Source organism: Rhinopithecus bieti, unplaced genomic scaffold (genome assembly GCF_001698545.2).
Source record: "Rhinopithecus bieti isolate Rb0 unplaced genomic scaffold, ASM169854v2 scaffold_33444, whole genome shotgun sequence".
Lineage (NCBI taxonomy): Eukaryota > Metazoa > Chordata > Mammalia > Primates > Cercopithecidae > Rhinopithecus > Rhinopithecus bieti.
The window spans coordinates 514,159-530,876 of NW_016814544.1; the positions used below are offsets into that span (position 1 = coordinate 514,159).

The following is a 16,718-nucleotide window of genomic DNA, read 5'->3' on the forward strand; positions in this document are numbered from 1 at the left end:
TTCTTTTCCCTCTGGCCTTGCCTCCACTCTAGGTTGTTCTCACTGCCAGTGAGGTGGCCACAGGACTGGAGCCACCTTCCATTTCACATTATATATGAATGCATGTTGTCTGGCAACAGAAAATCATTAGATTTTAATGTTTATGCTTCCAAGTTAACCACATCCCCCCTTCTACAAACACACACGCACACATACTGTGCATGCATGCACATACCCTTGTATGCACACACTCATGTACACACATGCATGCATGCACACACTCACACCTCCGTGGTGGTCAGGAATCATGCAGATGTTGAATCATGTCAACATTTAATTACAAAGGGATGATGTGGAGGATCTTTAAGGCAGGAGCATGAAGAATACATCATAAAAACTCAAAAACTGGACCAGGGATGCAGAAACCAAGAAGCAGAAAGAACATGTGAACTGGTAACAAGTAAAAGGATAGGCTGCAGTTGTTATCTAAAAACTAAGTGCTATTATTTGAGTTGTGGCTCCATATTCACCTCCAACTCCCTCCCAAAATAATAACAAAATAATAATCGTAGTTATGGTTTGTTAAAAGTTGACAGATACTATGCTACACATTTTACATGAGTCATTTCATTAATAACCATGAGTCAGGTATTATTATTAATTACACCAAAGCCTTTACTCCTAATACTATGTTACATAGCCTTCTACCATATAATATTGCCTCCAGGTTGAATCAAGAGATTTTAGTGTTAGGAATGGAAGTCATCCAAGTCATTTTCTTTTTTCTTTTCTTTTCTTTTAGAGCCAGGAACTCACTCTGTTGCCTAGGCTGAAGTGCAGTGGCTAAGTCATAGCTCACTGCAGCCTCAGTCTCCTGGGTTCAAGTCATCCTCCTGCCTCAGCCTCCTGAGCAGATGAGCCCACAGGCACAAGCCACCATGCCAGACTGATTTTTTTTTATTTTTTATAGAGATAGAGTGTCGTTACGTTGTCCAGGCTGGTTTCAAACTCCTGGCTTCAAGCAATCCTCCCACATTGGTCTCCCAAAGTGCCAGGATTACAGGTGTGAGGCACTGCACCCAGCCCCACTTCATTTTCATATAATGATACTACTCATAATTGTTACAGTAATGGCCAATTCCTTGAGATTCTATAAAGCAACAAGGACTATTCCAGGTTCTACATGGACTGCCTCTTTGAAATCTCTCCATGGCCCTGTGAGGTGCATCCGAAAATCATGCCCATTTTAGATATGAGGAATTGAGCACAGTGAGGTTAAGTCATTAGCCTAAGGGCACACAGCCAGTGAGTGGTAAAGTATTAGTTAATTGTTGCCCTGCTTTATTCCATTAACATGATTGTGCAAGCTTTCCAGGCAACAATATTACCCATCAGGATGCCACGATTAACACTGTTCTATTTGGTTGTTTCTTTTCATTATAAGATGCCTGCTTAGCACCCTCTGTTGAAGGCTGGACATTCACATTACTTCCATCTTTTTCTTTATCATAAATGTTCCTTCTATGAATATTTTTAAATGAACTAATTTCTTACTAATTGCAGAGTCAAAGGAATAAGCAATTTCCTAAGTGGGCCTGAGCCAATTCCCAGTGCCGCCCCAAAAAGTACATGTATCTGGTTCCCCCAAACCCAGCACATGTAGTTTTACGGGTAGATTTATTGTTACTAGTTTAACGTATTATCACTAAATGGTTTTTATTTTTATGTCTTTAATTTTTAGCCAGACCATGCATCTTTCCACATGACATTTATGTTACTTTTCTACTGCTGCCTCACAAAGGACCACAAATTTAGTGGCTTAAAACAATCCCCATGGATTAGCTCATAGCTCTGGGGGTCAGAAGTCCTGGTACAGCATGGCTGGGTTTGATACTCAGGGAATCACAAGGCTCTAATCAAGGTACTGGCTGGCCTGCTGCATTCTCACCTGGAGCTTGGGCTTAATCGTCATCTGAACGTGTTCAAGTTGTTGGTAGAATTCAGCTCCTTGTGGGTGTAGAATTGAGGTTCCCGTTTTCTTGCTGGCTGTTGGCAGCGATCAATCATAGCAACTGGAGTCCGCTCTCAAGTTCTTCCCACGTTCCCCTCTATTCTCAGAGCTAGCAATGGGGAATATCCCTGGAGTCAAACAGCCTTTCAGGAAGGGCTGGGAACTTTTAAGGGCTCACCTGACTAGGTAAGGCCCACCTGGATAGCCTGCCTTTCAATTAACACGAACTAACCTAATCATAGGAGTTTTATCCTATTGTATTCACAGATTCTACCTGAACTCAACCAGGAAGTGGTCAGCTTGAGGGCTATACTGGTTTCCTATTGCCGCTGTAGCAAATCACCACAAATTTAGCGGCTTACAGCCACACCCACTGATTAACTCATTGTTCTGGAGGCCAGAAGCCTAAAAGGGGTCACCAGAGCTGAATTCCTTCTGGAGGCTCTAGGATAGAATCTGTTTCTTTGTTTTATCTAGCTTCTAGAGGCTGCCTGCCTTCCTTGATTAAAGGTTCCTTCCTCCATCTCCAAAGCTAGCAGTGTAACACCTTCAACCTCTTCTTCCATCCTTACCTCTCCTTCTCTGACTCTCCTACCTCCCTCTTTCCTTTCTAAGGATCCCCATGATTACATCGGACCCACCTGTATAATCCAGGCTACTCTTCCCATCTCAAGTCCCTTAAGATGACATGTTCCTGAGTTTTCAGGATTAGAAAATGGACATTTTGGGGGCCCATTATTCTATCTAGCACAAGGGCCATCTTAGAATCTTACCTACCACAATGTTATATTTTCTGTATCTGTATTGGAGTAATTCATGTATTACAGCAATTTGTAAGAACTGTATTTGTAGCAATTCTTAATGTATTTTCCATGTGTTATGTCAAATGATTTTCATGTTGTTTATTTTTCCATTGACTGTCTTTCCTTTCTCTCTGATTTTGTTTTATCATTTTTTGCTCAGCAAGACCCCACTGTCTTCTAATGTCATATGTTTGAAAAATGACATTGTACATTTCCTCCACACACAGAAAGATATCTTCTCTCCACAGCTAAGATAAATGTGCTTTTCTGCTCTCTTCCTGATTTGTATTTTTTTTTATGGCTTGTTTCTTTCTTTGGACCATTTGGATTTTTTTCAGAGCAGAAAAATGAAGTATGGAGCTAATGTCTCAAGACCATTTCTTGCTTTGAGGTTGATTCCAACATTGTTGTAGTTTCCCATTTTTCATATTCTGTATTCTGATAGTGAGAACCACTTCCAGAAACTATAGTCTCTTCTATGGTCATTTTCAAAGAACAAATGGTTTTAACTTTTATTTTAAGTTCAGGGGTACACTGCAAGTTTGTTACATAGGTAAACTTGTGTCATGGGGGTTTGTTGTACAGATTATTTTATCACCCAGGTATTAACCTAGTACCCATTAGTTATTTTTCCTGATCCTCTCCCTCCTCCCACCTCCACCCTCCTATAGACCCCAGTGTGTGTTGTTTCCCTCTATATGTCCATGTGTTCTCATCACCTAGCTCCCACTTATAAGTGGGAACATGCAGTATTTGGTTTTCTGTTCCTGCACTGGTTTGCTAAGCATAATGGCCTCCAGCTCCACCCATGTCCCTGCAAAGGACATGATCTTACTCTTTTTTTGTGACTTCATAGTATTCCATAGTAAATATGTACCACATTTTCTTTATCCAGTCTATCATTGATGGGCATTTAGGTTGATTTTGTCTTTGCTATTGTGAATAGAAAGCACAAATATTTAGTGAGGTCATCAAGTGATTTTTAGTTTGCAAAACTTTTTTAAATCTTTTAGTTAGATGAGTCCATTATCATTACTTGGAAGCATTTTCTATCGTCATCATCATCACCATCATCTCATTAACATGATCTGTGCATTCTTGCCAGTTTTTCTCCCAAATGGTTTTCATTACCAGTTCACCAGATTCTGATTCAGATACTTTAAGCTACGATAATGAAGAAAGCAGAATCATCTTTGTTATTTTTACACATTCCCAGCAACTAGAGAGATTACCTTTTTCCATTTCTTCCTCTATCTTCATTCTATTAAGGTTTCATAATTTTCCTTGAATGAATTTCTTATGTGGTAGATTAAATTAATTCTCATGTATTTAAAGAGTTCCTGCCATTGTTACAACTAATTTAGCGTGTCTTTGGGAAATCGTAGTAATGAAAATTATTTTTCAACTCATTTCATTTGTACAACTTTTTGATTGATGTCTGTGTGTTTTCCCAGTAGAGTAAATCCTTGACAATCATGAATTGAACAATCACAGTTTCAATAACTTGCAAGAGACCCCAAAAGGCCATTGACACATAATCATTTATCATTTTGCTGGGGTTCAAAATAGAATCACTCCTACTGCAAGAATGCTGTGCAGGAAAAAGTCATTTTGCAAAGGGAAACAGCCAGCCAGCCAGTATGGGCGTCTCAACATGAATTCATTGAATTTATTATCTACATATCTAGTAACTCTCATAAAGTGATACACATTTCTTTGTGTAAAAAAAATAAAATGATCTCTGTGGAAGCTAACTGCTATTACTAAAGATACTTAAGCAAGGAATAGTCTATAATAAATTTTATCTTCATATTTCCCACACCATGCTCATCACAAACTATTCCCAATATTAACAATTCTGACAAAAAGAAGGAAGAGGAGGTAAAAAGAGGTGAGAATAGGAGAGGAAGGGGAGAGGGAAAAGCAGTAGAGGAGGGAGAGCAGAAGATAAAAGAAAATTACACATCCCAAGTAAGTTTAGGAAATGCTGGATATTATATATTCCTCATTCCCCAGTGCTGTCACTTGCAGACTGGCCCTAACCATTTACAAATTAAAGCCTCTGAGAAATCTTACAATAAATAAACCAATTTCATTTATTTAACTCAGTGTTTCTCAAACTTATTTAAGAACCTCATGGCACACAGTGTACCTTGGGACACCAGTTTGGGATTCACAGAATCCCATAATGATTCATAAAATGATTAAAAGTATAAAGTCATATAAAATATTTGTCTCATTGAACCTCACTTCTACAGAAGATATATGCAATGATAATGTTCTTGAATTAGGGGTTTCTGAAGGTTTCGCAACTCATTTGCACAGGAATACATTCAAACCATCTGCAAATGTAATATTTTCCTTTCTTAACTTTTTACTTTCTGAGCAATTTATTTGTTTTTCTTCCTCCATAACTGTTTCAGAGATTTTATACTCTGCTATTTGTTTGTTTTACTTTGTTTTATCTGTTCATTTGACAGAGCCATTTGTACTGCTCACTGTATAGTGTTCCAAGTGCTTTATTTATAATGGCTCATATATCTAACAACCCTGTGACTTAGGCGTCATTATCCCTACTTCACAGGTCAGAAAACTGAAGTTTCAAACAGTGATGAGACATTCTTACCTAGATCCTATTTTCTAAGGAACACAGTCACTAATATTTTCATTTAGTTATATTATTAATTCTAATTTTAAATATAAACTTCGTATCATGTAAAGGAAGAAAATCTTCAGAAGTTACCTTTAGTCAACACTAAATTTTGAATTACACTGGATAGCTTTTTTAGCCTCCATTCAGATAATTATGTTTTCTACCATTTTTCAGTTAATGTTAATAACATAGGATGCTAGCTTTGCTTTCCAGAGGCCAACAGTCCTCAGTTAGAATGGATTACTTGTTTCATTGTGTTGTGTTTTCTGGGTTAAGATTAATATTTTACTTCTAAACTCATAAATGAGATGGAACAAACATTTCCTTTTTTAAGCAGGGAGAGAAATCTCATTTACCTCAGTCAACTCAATATATAAATATTTATGGAGTGGCTGCCATGTTACTCTGTGCCAGAGACTGTAGAACATGAAAGATTCAAAATGAACATCTGAGAGAACACAGAAGGGAGCTGACTTTCTACAAGCGTATAGGAAAAAGAATCATGTTAGAGAAGACAACGGCCATGATTTTAAGAACTTTATAAATGCCCAGAATTTGTATAACTTCACACTCGTTGTTTCCTATTACTCCATTTTGGTTCCCCCAAAGACCTAAGCTGTTACTTAAATGCAAGAGGCCCCAGGTCAACGGAATGAGGCAGCTCCATGAGGGAGGAGTCTATGTTCATCTTGTTACCCACCGTCTGGCCAAGTACCCAGCATACAGTGAATGCTCAATAAATATTTATTAAGCAAAGATATGAGCCAGCTCTTTGAGCAAACCAACTGGTCAAGACAATTTTTAAAATGCAGGACAGCTAGAGACTTGTTCAATGGGTCAGCAAGAAAACAGATATTGCACAAATTTCATCCTCATCTGAAGTCACTCCAAGGAAGCTTGGAAGGATGAGAACAAGACAAGAGACAGAATCCCTTGGGCCTGGAGAAAGAAGAAAGGATCACAAGCTTCCTTTCCCCTTGACAGATCCAAGTGTCTGTAGAGCCCCAGGTGCCCCTACCTGGCCAAGAAGTTGGCCTTTTGGATCCCAAAAGTTCTCATATCCCAAGCCAAGGGGAAATCGGACCACTCCAGCCAAGCCTCCTAGCCCCAGAAAGCCCATGGGGTCAGGACTTAGGGAAAATCAGGGAACATATAAAAGGTCTCTCCTGCAATAATGGTCCCTAACAAGCCCTGAGCCAATCACCTGGTACCTGGAGCCCAAAATACATTCCAACCCAGGTAAGTAGATATTATATGGTGACTACAAAGATGTATCCCATCAAGTGAGCAAACTTGTCATATTCACATCTCCTTTTTGTTTTCATTCCTATTCATGTTTTCAATGCCCCCATTCTTCACTTCTCCCATCCCCCACTAAGTCCCTTTCTCCATTCATTGCAAGCCCTCTTAGTTTTTTCTTCTGGATCTGATGCCCTTAAGCTGTCCCTCCTCTATCTCAGATTCCAGGTCCACACCTTGCCCCTACTACAACCTCTCCCACTGGGCCATGCCTGCTCCTCTTTCTCTGCCCCTGTCCAGTTGCCCACCCTTGTCTCCCCTTCTTCCCCTTGCTCTATCCCCAGGATTCTGTGGGCAGCTGTGAATTCTGCCCGGTGCTTCCTTCCCTCCTCTCTCTTCGTGGTGGGGTCCACAGCCAGTTCTCCTGTTGCTCAGAAATGTGGAGGCAGTTGCTAAGAGACAGTGAAACGTCAGTACCTGGCCCTCTAGGAAAAAAGGGGAGTGAAAAAGGGAGAGAAGAGGGGGAGGGATGGAGGGAGGGAGGGAGAGAGGGCGGGAAGGGGGAAGGGAGGGGGAAGACCTGGCTCTGCCGGAAGCCTTATACCCCAGCAGCCTGGGCACCAGCTGAGTTTCAGAAAGAAGCATTCAGATTCTGTGAACTTTCTTCTGAGCATCCTTTCTCTGTGATTTTCCTTTTGGGTGAAAGAAGGGGCAGGGGGACCGCAGGACGGGAAATCACAGAAGATGCTGGCCTGGGATCCAGGAGACAAGGAGGAGGAGAGGCCGGGGGAGGGGAAGAGCCGGGGAGGCAATCTGTTCCGAAGCAAGCAAGGAGCGAGCGGGGATTCCAGGAGGAGGGAGGGAGACCCGCGTCTGCCGCAGATTGATGGCTGTGTCCTTGGAACGGAGTGAGTAGGCTCCTGGGGCCTGTGGGAGTGCAGGGGGAGACCTGGAGCTCAGAAAAAATGAGTCTGCATGAAGGGGAGCTGGGGTGATTTCCCGGTGGGCGGGATTGAGGCTTGAAGCGGTAGGAAAATAGGCAGCGCCAGGCCTAGGGTGAGGGGAGGACCGAGGACAGCAGGTGGGCAAGGGAGAAGCGAGAGGGCGCGGGGCGCGAGGGCTGAGGCTCTGGGCGTGGCATCACTCTCCGTCCCTCTGCTGCGGGCGGCGAGCAGGAGAGTGCAGTGTGTGGAAAGGGATGCTGGGATGAGGGGTGTGGGCTGGCCGGCGAAAGATGCTGGAGGTCGAATGGGGAGGGGTCTGCAGGATCGCCTGTGCAGAAGGAAGCTGGAGTGAAAACCATGAGGTGTGAGCATGGGGCAGGGCAAAACATGGGGGAGTCACAGAATGGTGTGTGAGTGAGTGTGTGTGTGTGTGTGTGTGTGTGTGTGTGTGTGTGTGAGAGAGAGAGAGAGAGAGAGAGAGAGAGAGAGAGAGAGAGAGAGAGAGATGGAAGTGCTTAGAGTGTTTGAAAGGAGTGTGCAAACCCCCAGAGTGTGGATGCCTGTTTTTCTTAGGGAGTTGTTCAAGGGTGGAGGGTTTGGTGCTGATGGGGATGGGGTTATGAGCAGAAGAAGAAAATGCATCTTACCCAAGACAGGAACCTAGAGGAGGATGGCTGCAGGTTGGGTCAGGGAGGGCTCATGGGTTACAGCAACGTGAGCCTGGGGTCTGAACGTACCATGGCCCACACCTGAGAGACAGTAAGCAGAGAACTTTGTGGTTGGGGAAGCAAAGAAGGGAGGAAAGAAAGAGACAGAGATAAGACAAGGGTCCTAGGTGAAGGCACAAGGGGTGTCGAGGGCACAGGATTTCTCTGCCTGAGTGCTTTCCTTGTTGACAGAGGGAATTCGGCCTCCACCTGCTGAATACAGAGCTGTGCTGAGGAAGGCGCTGGCTTGGAGAAGTTGCCAGAGCTCTGCCAGCTGACCCTCAGCCTGCACCTTCAGGACTCATGGCTTCTTCTGGCCCTGGAGGCCCAGACAGTGGGCATCACCTGGGGTCCTCCTCTCTTTGGAAAAAAAAGAGGCTCCCTGGGGATTCCAGCAGCCACTGAGGCTGAGGACTCTCAGACTTTTAGGAGACTCATGGAGACTCATTTCCTCCCGGGTCCTCTTCCCAAAACACCCACCCTGGGACCCCCTTGGACTCCAGCCCACCAGGCCACCAGGACAAATGGCCACTGAGACCTTCAACACTGGAGACCCAGGTGCAACCCTGGCTTCCTAATCAGTCCCAGACGTGGGACAGGACTTAAGTTTTCTCAGAAGAAGTGCCAGGGATCTTTAAAGGGCACCTTTGATCTCCTTCAGCCCCTCCCTCCCAGACACAGCACCAGGAGGAAACATCCAGCAGGCATGGGTGAGAGAGACACAAAAGATCTGCAGGAACTCTTCCAGGACCTGCTGGCAGCTGACCCAGCCCCCTCCTTGTCCCCTCCCTTTCTCAGGTTTTGATCATCATTCCAGACCCTGGGAGACCTCAACTGGGTGTCTCGCCCCCTAGGCTCCGGAAGGGGACCTCCCGTGGATCTCAGGAAGCCCTCTGGTGCTCAGAGGCTCCTGGGAAAGTCTCTAGCCATGATACCACATGCTCAGAAGCTCCACCTTCACAGACTCTGGCCCCAGATGTAACTGCCTTCCTGTGTCACAGACTCTCGATTCCATGGACACAGTCCTCATGGGCTCCCTCCAGCACTGCTGTTGCCAGCTGCCTAAGATGGGTGACACTTGGGCCCAGCTTCCCTGGCCCGGGCCACCCCACCCGGCAATGCTGCTGGTCTCCCTCCTCTTGGCAGCCGGGTTGATGCACTCGGATGCTGGCACCAGCTGCCCAGTCCTTTGCACATGCCGTAACCAGGTGGTGGATTGCAGCAGCCAGCGGCTATTCTCCGTGCCCCCAGACCTGCCAATGGACACCCAAAACCTCAGCCTGGCCCACAACCGCATCACAGCGGTGCCGGCCTGCTACCTGCAGGCATGCTACGAGGAGCTGCGGGGCTGGATTTGCGGCAGACACTCCGTTAGATGGAACTGGCGCCCGGGCCTCTTCGCTTCATGCCAGAGCGCTTGGCACATTTGGATACTGAGACTACAGCACAACTTCAGCCACGTGCCAGCTGACATGTGCCCATGGACTGGTCCACATCGACCTGAGCCACAACCCCTGGCTGCGGAGGGTGCACCCCCAGGCCTTCCAGGGCCTCGTGCAGCTCCGAGACCTGGACCTCAGCTATGGGGGCCTGGCCTTCCTCAGCCTGGAGGCTCTTGAGGGCCTACCGGGGCTGGTGACCTTGCAGATCGGCGGCAATCCCTGGGTGTGTGGCTGCACCATGGAGCCCCTTCTGAAGTGGCTGCGAAACCGGATCCAGCGCTGTACAGCAGGTAATGGAGGGGTAGGACGGGGCAGCCAACAGGGGGAGGGCTTGCCTCAATGGAAGCAAAGGCTCCAAAGAAAAGTGAGGGACTTCAAGCCGGAAAGCACCTACTGTGTTTTCTAATGTGGGCTTGCCTCTTTGTACACCAGCTCTGCCAACAGGTTGTTGGTAGAATCCTTCCAATGCATGCAATGCCCATTCATTCATGAAACAGATGTCCCTCACCACTGTGGTGCTCATGACCTAATGAGGCAGACGGATAGTAGACAAGTGAGAATAGCACATCGTTGGTGGTTCTTCTTGAGCTTTCACCATGACCTAAGATCTTGGCCTCCATTATCTCATGAGACCCCCATTTTGATTATACCCATTTTCCAGGTGAAGAAGTTGAGATTTAGAACAATAAAAAGGCTTGACAGGAATCACGCACTTAGAAAGTGGCATGGGCATGAAAAAAATACAAATTAAAAAATTAAAAAGTGGCAGGACCATGAATAAAACCTAGATTTATTTGACTTCTAAGCCCTGTTCTATTCTACCAGACTGCTTTTTTAGCATTCCAAGTGTTGGAAACTCTCGTATAAATAGTAATGGCTAACACAATCTCAACAGAGCTACCACAGCTTAAGTTGCGTGACAGCCAACATGTTCCAGGAGGAACTTGAACCTTAGTACTTGCTATTTACCAGGCCCTTTCTTAAGCAGCTTTACCTATCTCTTCCTATCCCCAGAAGAACACTAATGAGGTTGCCGCTCTACAGAGGAGGAAGCTGAGGCACAGAGAGGTTCAGTAGCTTGTTGGAAGTTACATAGCTGCTAAGTGTTGAAGCCAGGATTTGAGTCCTGGCAATCTCCCTGACTAGATCCTGAAGAGTCAGGTTCTGGCCTGCCAGAAGAGTCAGAATCTGAGTCCTGGACTGGCCAAAGGGCTGCAGTAGAGTTCCAGGACCTCATCATGTAGCTCCATGACCTGGACCTCAGCTATGAGAACCTGGCCTTCCTCAAACTCAAGGCCCTGAGCAGTGTAAACTCTGGGCACAAGGTAGGGAGCTGAGAGGAAGACTGAGATGCAGCAACTCAACCAGCCAATCCCAACTGGAGGGTAGACTGGGGCCTGAAGGAGCCCGAATCCCACAGGTTTGATGGGCGTCCCAACCCAGTGGCATCTGAGCCTGACCCAGAGGCAGGTAATGTTCAGCTGCGGCCCTAGCCACCAGCTCTCCTGTGTGACAATACCAAGGCTTGGCACAAGCACTCAGAAGTAGTAGCTGATGGCCCTACCCCAGGGGCTTTCCCAGAACGTGAGCTCAGCACATGTTGAGAAGAAGCAATGCTGAATGCAGTAAAAGGGAGAGGAGGACTGAGTGGGGAGCCCAAGACCAAAATAGTTTGGAGAGGGCTGTGGGTCACGATTCCAGTGTTTCCACAGAGCTGTAGGAGGAAATTCTCTGGCACTAAAATAGCTGGGGACTGGGATGGGGCGATGGTGGAGGGCAGGAGGGGGAGGCTGCCTGGAGCAATCTCCTCACTTGCTCAACCTCGGCCGAGGCCGCGCCTTCCCTCTCTCTCCTGTGCACTAATAACAGAAAGGGCACCGGAAACACTAAGCTTCCATCACACCCAGGGACTCCTTTTCTGTGATCTCTGAGGTCCCTGCTGCTCTGCAGAAGCTCAGACTTCCAGCAAGCAGGAGAGGGGTCCAAGATTTCATTAGTGTAGGCTCACACATACGGCAGTACAGGTGAGGAACCTGAGCTCCAGAGGGGGACAGTGGCTGTCCACAGGCCCATGATAAGGAAGCAAGCAGGTCTAGCTGGAAGGCCAGGTTCCCTGTTCCTCCACTGAACACACTTTACACCAGGTCATATGCAGCAGGGTGCTTCTCCTTAAGGACGAAACCTTGCTAGTGGAGGCAGAACTAGGGATGTTCTTCTCTTTAGGTCCTTTTCAGCTGCTTTCTCCCTTTTTCTTCATGGAACTCCACTGTTACCCATGGTTTTTGGAAAAACTGAACAAAGAGAGCCATAATAAGCAAGCCCCTGGGATACAGCATGACTTTAAGACTGGTGCCTTGACATACCAGGGGGTTTTGTCAGCCTCCACGTTCCCATCCTGCATCCTGTGCGGTCCCACCCACGGCTGTCAGGGGCTCCTCTGGCTGGTCCATACGAGTGTTACCACATTCCGCATCTCACTGTCTCACCACTACCCACTTCACCCACATAACAGACTTTAGAGTTCAGCATCTTCGGGTTTCCAGAGGAGAGCTCATGCGAGTCAACCCCAGACAGGATCCTGGCCTGGGCAGGACACGGATCCTGTGTTCACAGCCTACAGGGATTACTCAACCTGGGATTTGGGGAAGGTTGTGTCCTTCTTCCAAAGCTGACTCCCCATTTCCAAGGATATTGCTTCTGATTCAATTCTTAAAAGGATCAATCCAAATCCATCATTTAATTCCTTGCCCTCAAAAACTGCAGAATGAATACATAGCATTTATACAACACGTAATTTAGAAAATGTCTTCATATTGACTCTCAGAAAATTTAGATTGGATTATCCTCTTTTTTTTTTTTTTTTTTTTGAGACCGAGTCTCACTCTGTCACCCAGGCTGAAGTGCAGTGGTGCGATCTCAGCTCACTGCAACCTCCACCTCCCAGGTTCAAGCAATTCTCCTGCCTCAGCCTCCCAAGTAGCTGGGACTACAGGTGTGCACCACCACACCCAGCTAATGTTTGTATTTTTAGTAGAGACGGGGTTTCACCATGTTGGCCAGGATGGTCTGAATCTCTTGACCTCATGATCCACCCGCCTTGGCCTCCCAAAATGCTGGGATTACAGGCGTGAGTCACTGCGCCTGGCTGGATTATCCCCTTTTTATAGTGGCCCCTTATTATAGAGGCAGAGCATGAGAGCCAGAAAGACCACAAAAAAAAAAAAAAAAAAAAAAAAAAGACTTACCCAAGGTAAGAGCTTGATTAATATTTATCCACTAAACAAAAGAATGATTGGCTGCTCAAAAGCTGGTGCCTAATGCTGCATGGCAAGAGTGTCACCTGCACACTACCTTTACTTCCCAGGCAGAGTGAGAGAAGACCATTGACAGCCATCATGCACTCATAAAAGCAACCCCAGAAGGATGAGATGAGACCATCAATGCTGAAGATAACAGTAACCCCACCAGAAAAGCAGCCCCTCCTACAGAAGCCTGACTGCAGAATATGGCCCCCAATGACCTGTCTAGGGAAAACAACCAATATAATAATTCATATAATTGAAATATATGTTATATATTGTATATATATTACAATAATATGTAACATATAATTCATATATGTTAACTCACTGAATCCTCACTACAACCCTAAGAAGTAGATACTGTTATTATCCTCATTTGACAGATGAAGAAGTCAAGACACAGAGAGATTAAATAACTTACCCGTAATCATGCAACTAGCAAGGGGTGAAGAGGGGATTTGAAACTAGACCAATAGCTCCAGAACCCATACTCTTAACCTATACTCTGTGTATCCAGAAAAGCCACATAAGTATGGAAAGGCCCAGTGATTTGGAGTTGGACAGAGTCTTATATTCATGTTGTAAAGATTCATCAAGCACTTACTATGGACAGGACACTGTTTCGATGCTAAAGATACCATGGGAGTGGCTTATATCGAAAGGGGAGAAGACAGAAAATAAACCAATAAACTTTCAGGCAGTGATCAACACTACACAGAAAAACAGAGAAGAGCAGGTAAGATAGGGAGCCCAGGGGGAGGTGAAGTGGGGTGCTATTTTATTCAGAGTCTTAAGGAAAGGCCTCACTAATAATGTGGCATTGAGCCAAGTCCCAAAGGAAATGGGGAGCTGAGCTGTGCAGAGATCGAGGGGAGAAGCTCCCTCCCAAAGGGACAAATGCAAAAGCATCCCTTCCCCGCCTCAAGAGGGGATACTCTGGGGTTACGGAAGGATGACCAGGAAGTGTGTGTAGCTGGAGCAGAGTAAATAAGGAACAGAGTGGAAGAGATGGGAAAGAGTCCCTGGAGCCCACGGGGAGCACTTTGGTTTTTGCTCCATTCAAAGACAGGAATCCAGGGAAGGGTTTAAATAGAGAAGGCATGGCAGGATATCAGGTTTGAAAGAACCACCCAGCTGACTGTATTAAAATGGTTTGTCAGCTTCTGGTGAGGTCCCAGGCTGCAGGCTGAGGACAGACACCTTCTGAAGCCCAGAAACCAGCTGGGAGGTTGTTGTAAGAGATGATAGTGTCCCCAGATCTACCACTGGTCATAGCCAGATGACTTTCAGCAAATTGCTAAACTTTTAAACAGTACTTTCCACATCTATAGAAATAGGCATAAAAATCCTTGCCTTGAGTGTTGTTGAGGGAACAAAAGGAGATAAGTAGAATTCTTGGCACATGGAAGAACCTCAGTGAATGCAATGAATGTCTTTCTTACTTTTTCCAGCGAGCGGTTGTTGGGGGGTTCTCCAATCCCCTCTCCCTCCCTGGGTACCTCACCCTCCCTGACTTCTGTGTTACAGATTCTCAGCTGGCTGAGTGCCGGGGCCCCCCTGAAGTCGAGGGCGCCCCGCTCTTCTCACTCACTGAGGAGAGCTTCAAGGCCTGCCACCTGACCCTGACCCTGGATGATTACCTATTCATTGCATTCGTGGGCTTCGTGGTCTCCATCGCCTCTGTGGCCACCAACTTCCTCCTGGGCATCACCGCCAACTGCTGCCACCGCTGGAGTAAGGCCAGTGAAGAGGAAGAGATCTGACATGCCTGCCTCTCGTCCCTCCATGCTGCTGACCGCCACAGCCACTGGCCACCAGACGCCCTCCCTGACTGCCCACTCTGGTTCCATGGTGACCTGGCTGCCTCAGTCATGGTTCAAGCAAGGGGGAGACACTCACTTTGTATGAGCATCTGCTTTGGGCCAGGCAGTGCCCTAGGAACTGGGAACGTCAGATGAATTGACTCAGTCCTTGCCCTCAAGGCACTTCCCTCTGGTCAAGGAGAGAGATCCAAAACTATTCTCTTTAAGACTATATGTCAGGACTCTGAGCACGCCATTATGGAGGCCCAGAAGGAGGAGCCATCATCTGTGTCTAGCAATGTCCATGAGAATTATAAGATTAGTGTGATTTGTGAACTGGGTCATCAGGAAATATCTACTTCGTCAGGTAGGCAAAGAAGGGTGTCTGCAAATGGCAGAGGCCAGAATATGCATAGTGCGCTGTGTTGAGAAGAGTGAACAGTTCCTCGTCACTTACTTGTATACAGGGGGTGTGGCACAGAACTCAAACCTACCCCCCACCTCCTGACACTAAAACTGTCAGCTCTCAGCAATGCCAGCCACTGCCTCCAGGGAGTAAGAACACCTCCATACCAGCCCCTGGCCTCCTTCCACCAGCAGCTACCAGGTGAGACCACCTCCCAGTGACTGCCCCCATATGACCAATTGTCACCAGTTGATGAGGTCCCAGGCAGCAGGCTGAGGATGGACACTGTCAATGCCCTTTCACCTGCCTCTCACTCAAGCTTGGCTTCAGAAGAGAGAGGCAGGAGGCCCAGCAACTGGGGGAGCAAGAGTCCTGGCACCTGGGGACCCTAATTGTGTGACTGTTCTTGCCACAGTGCTCATGCCACAGGGTCTCACCAGGAAAGTGCACGGTGGGCCACAGACCCGTAACCTGGCAGTACCCAGAGCTAAAAGGGGACAAAGGCAGCACAGTTATGACCATATGAGGCTTTGCATTTTCTTCTAAGCAACTTACCCACGTTAAGCATAAGGGTGAGAGAGCTATTAAATACTAAGCCCTTGGCAGTATCAGGCACTGTGAGAAGCTCTCTCCACAAACCATTCCCTTTAACACACACACAAATCTTTTGAGGTGAACGCTGTTGTTCCCATTTTATGGATGAGGCAATTAAGGCTCAGAGAGGTTGAAGTCACATGCCACTATGAGCACGATAAAGTCCGTGCTCTTTCTACTGCCCCATCTAAGTTTTAGAACATCACCACTTCCTCTACAGTTATATAAATTCAAATTCAACTAGAGCTGACAGAGTTCCTCATAAGGTCCAGGCACTCCTCCGGGCACTTTTATATCTATTGACTCACTTCTTTCAATTGTCGCAGCAACACTGCCTGGTGGTTTTTTATTGTCCCCATTTGACAGATGAATTAATCTTAGAGAGTTGAGTGACTTACCCAAGGTTGTCTGGATAAGCCCTAGGAGGAAAGCGGTAGGCAGCTCCATTCAGGGAAACTGCATCTAATCAGTCAGTCAAAAATCAAGTAACTTTACGAGCAAAGCACAATTATCATCATTGTCTTCCTTGTCAGTTTCGTCAGTGTCATCATTATCTGCCCTCTATTTGTTCAGCACTGGATAGTTCATGAGTATTTTTGCATCATTCTCCTTGACTTTTCACAACCCTGTGCAGGAGGTAAATCAAACATCAGTAATCCTGTTTTACAGATGGAGAAAAAAAGTCTCAAGGTTGGGTATGACTTGTCTATGTGAGAAGGTTGGGACTCAGCCCTAACACGGTTCCCTTTCCAGTGCTTTCCCAAGTGCTTGGGGAAGAGAATGCCTCAGAGGGCTGGGCAGTGGGGCCCTGGAATTCAGCATCCATGAATGTGCTA

The 16,718-nt window shown here is 46.3% G+C and overlaps 1 protein-coding gene across 1 annotated transcript; it reads left to right on the forward strand.

The window, feature by feature from the left end:
- The first annotated feature begins 9,057 nt into the window (after nucleotides 1–9,057).
- LRRC55 (leucine rich repeat containing 55) lies at nucleotides 9,058–15,253 on the forward strand. Its single transcript, XM_017851310.1, is given in 3 exon segments — nucleotides 9,058–9,810; nucleotides 9,812–10,068; nucleotides 14,608–15,253. Coding segments are annotated over 3 exon segments (1,029 nt in total). The 5' UTR covers nucleotides 9,058–9,274; the 3' UTR covers nucleotides 14,844–15,253.
- Nucleotides 15,254–16,718: the final 1,465 nt, after the last annotated feature.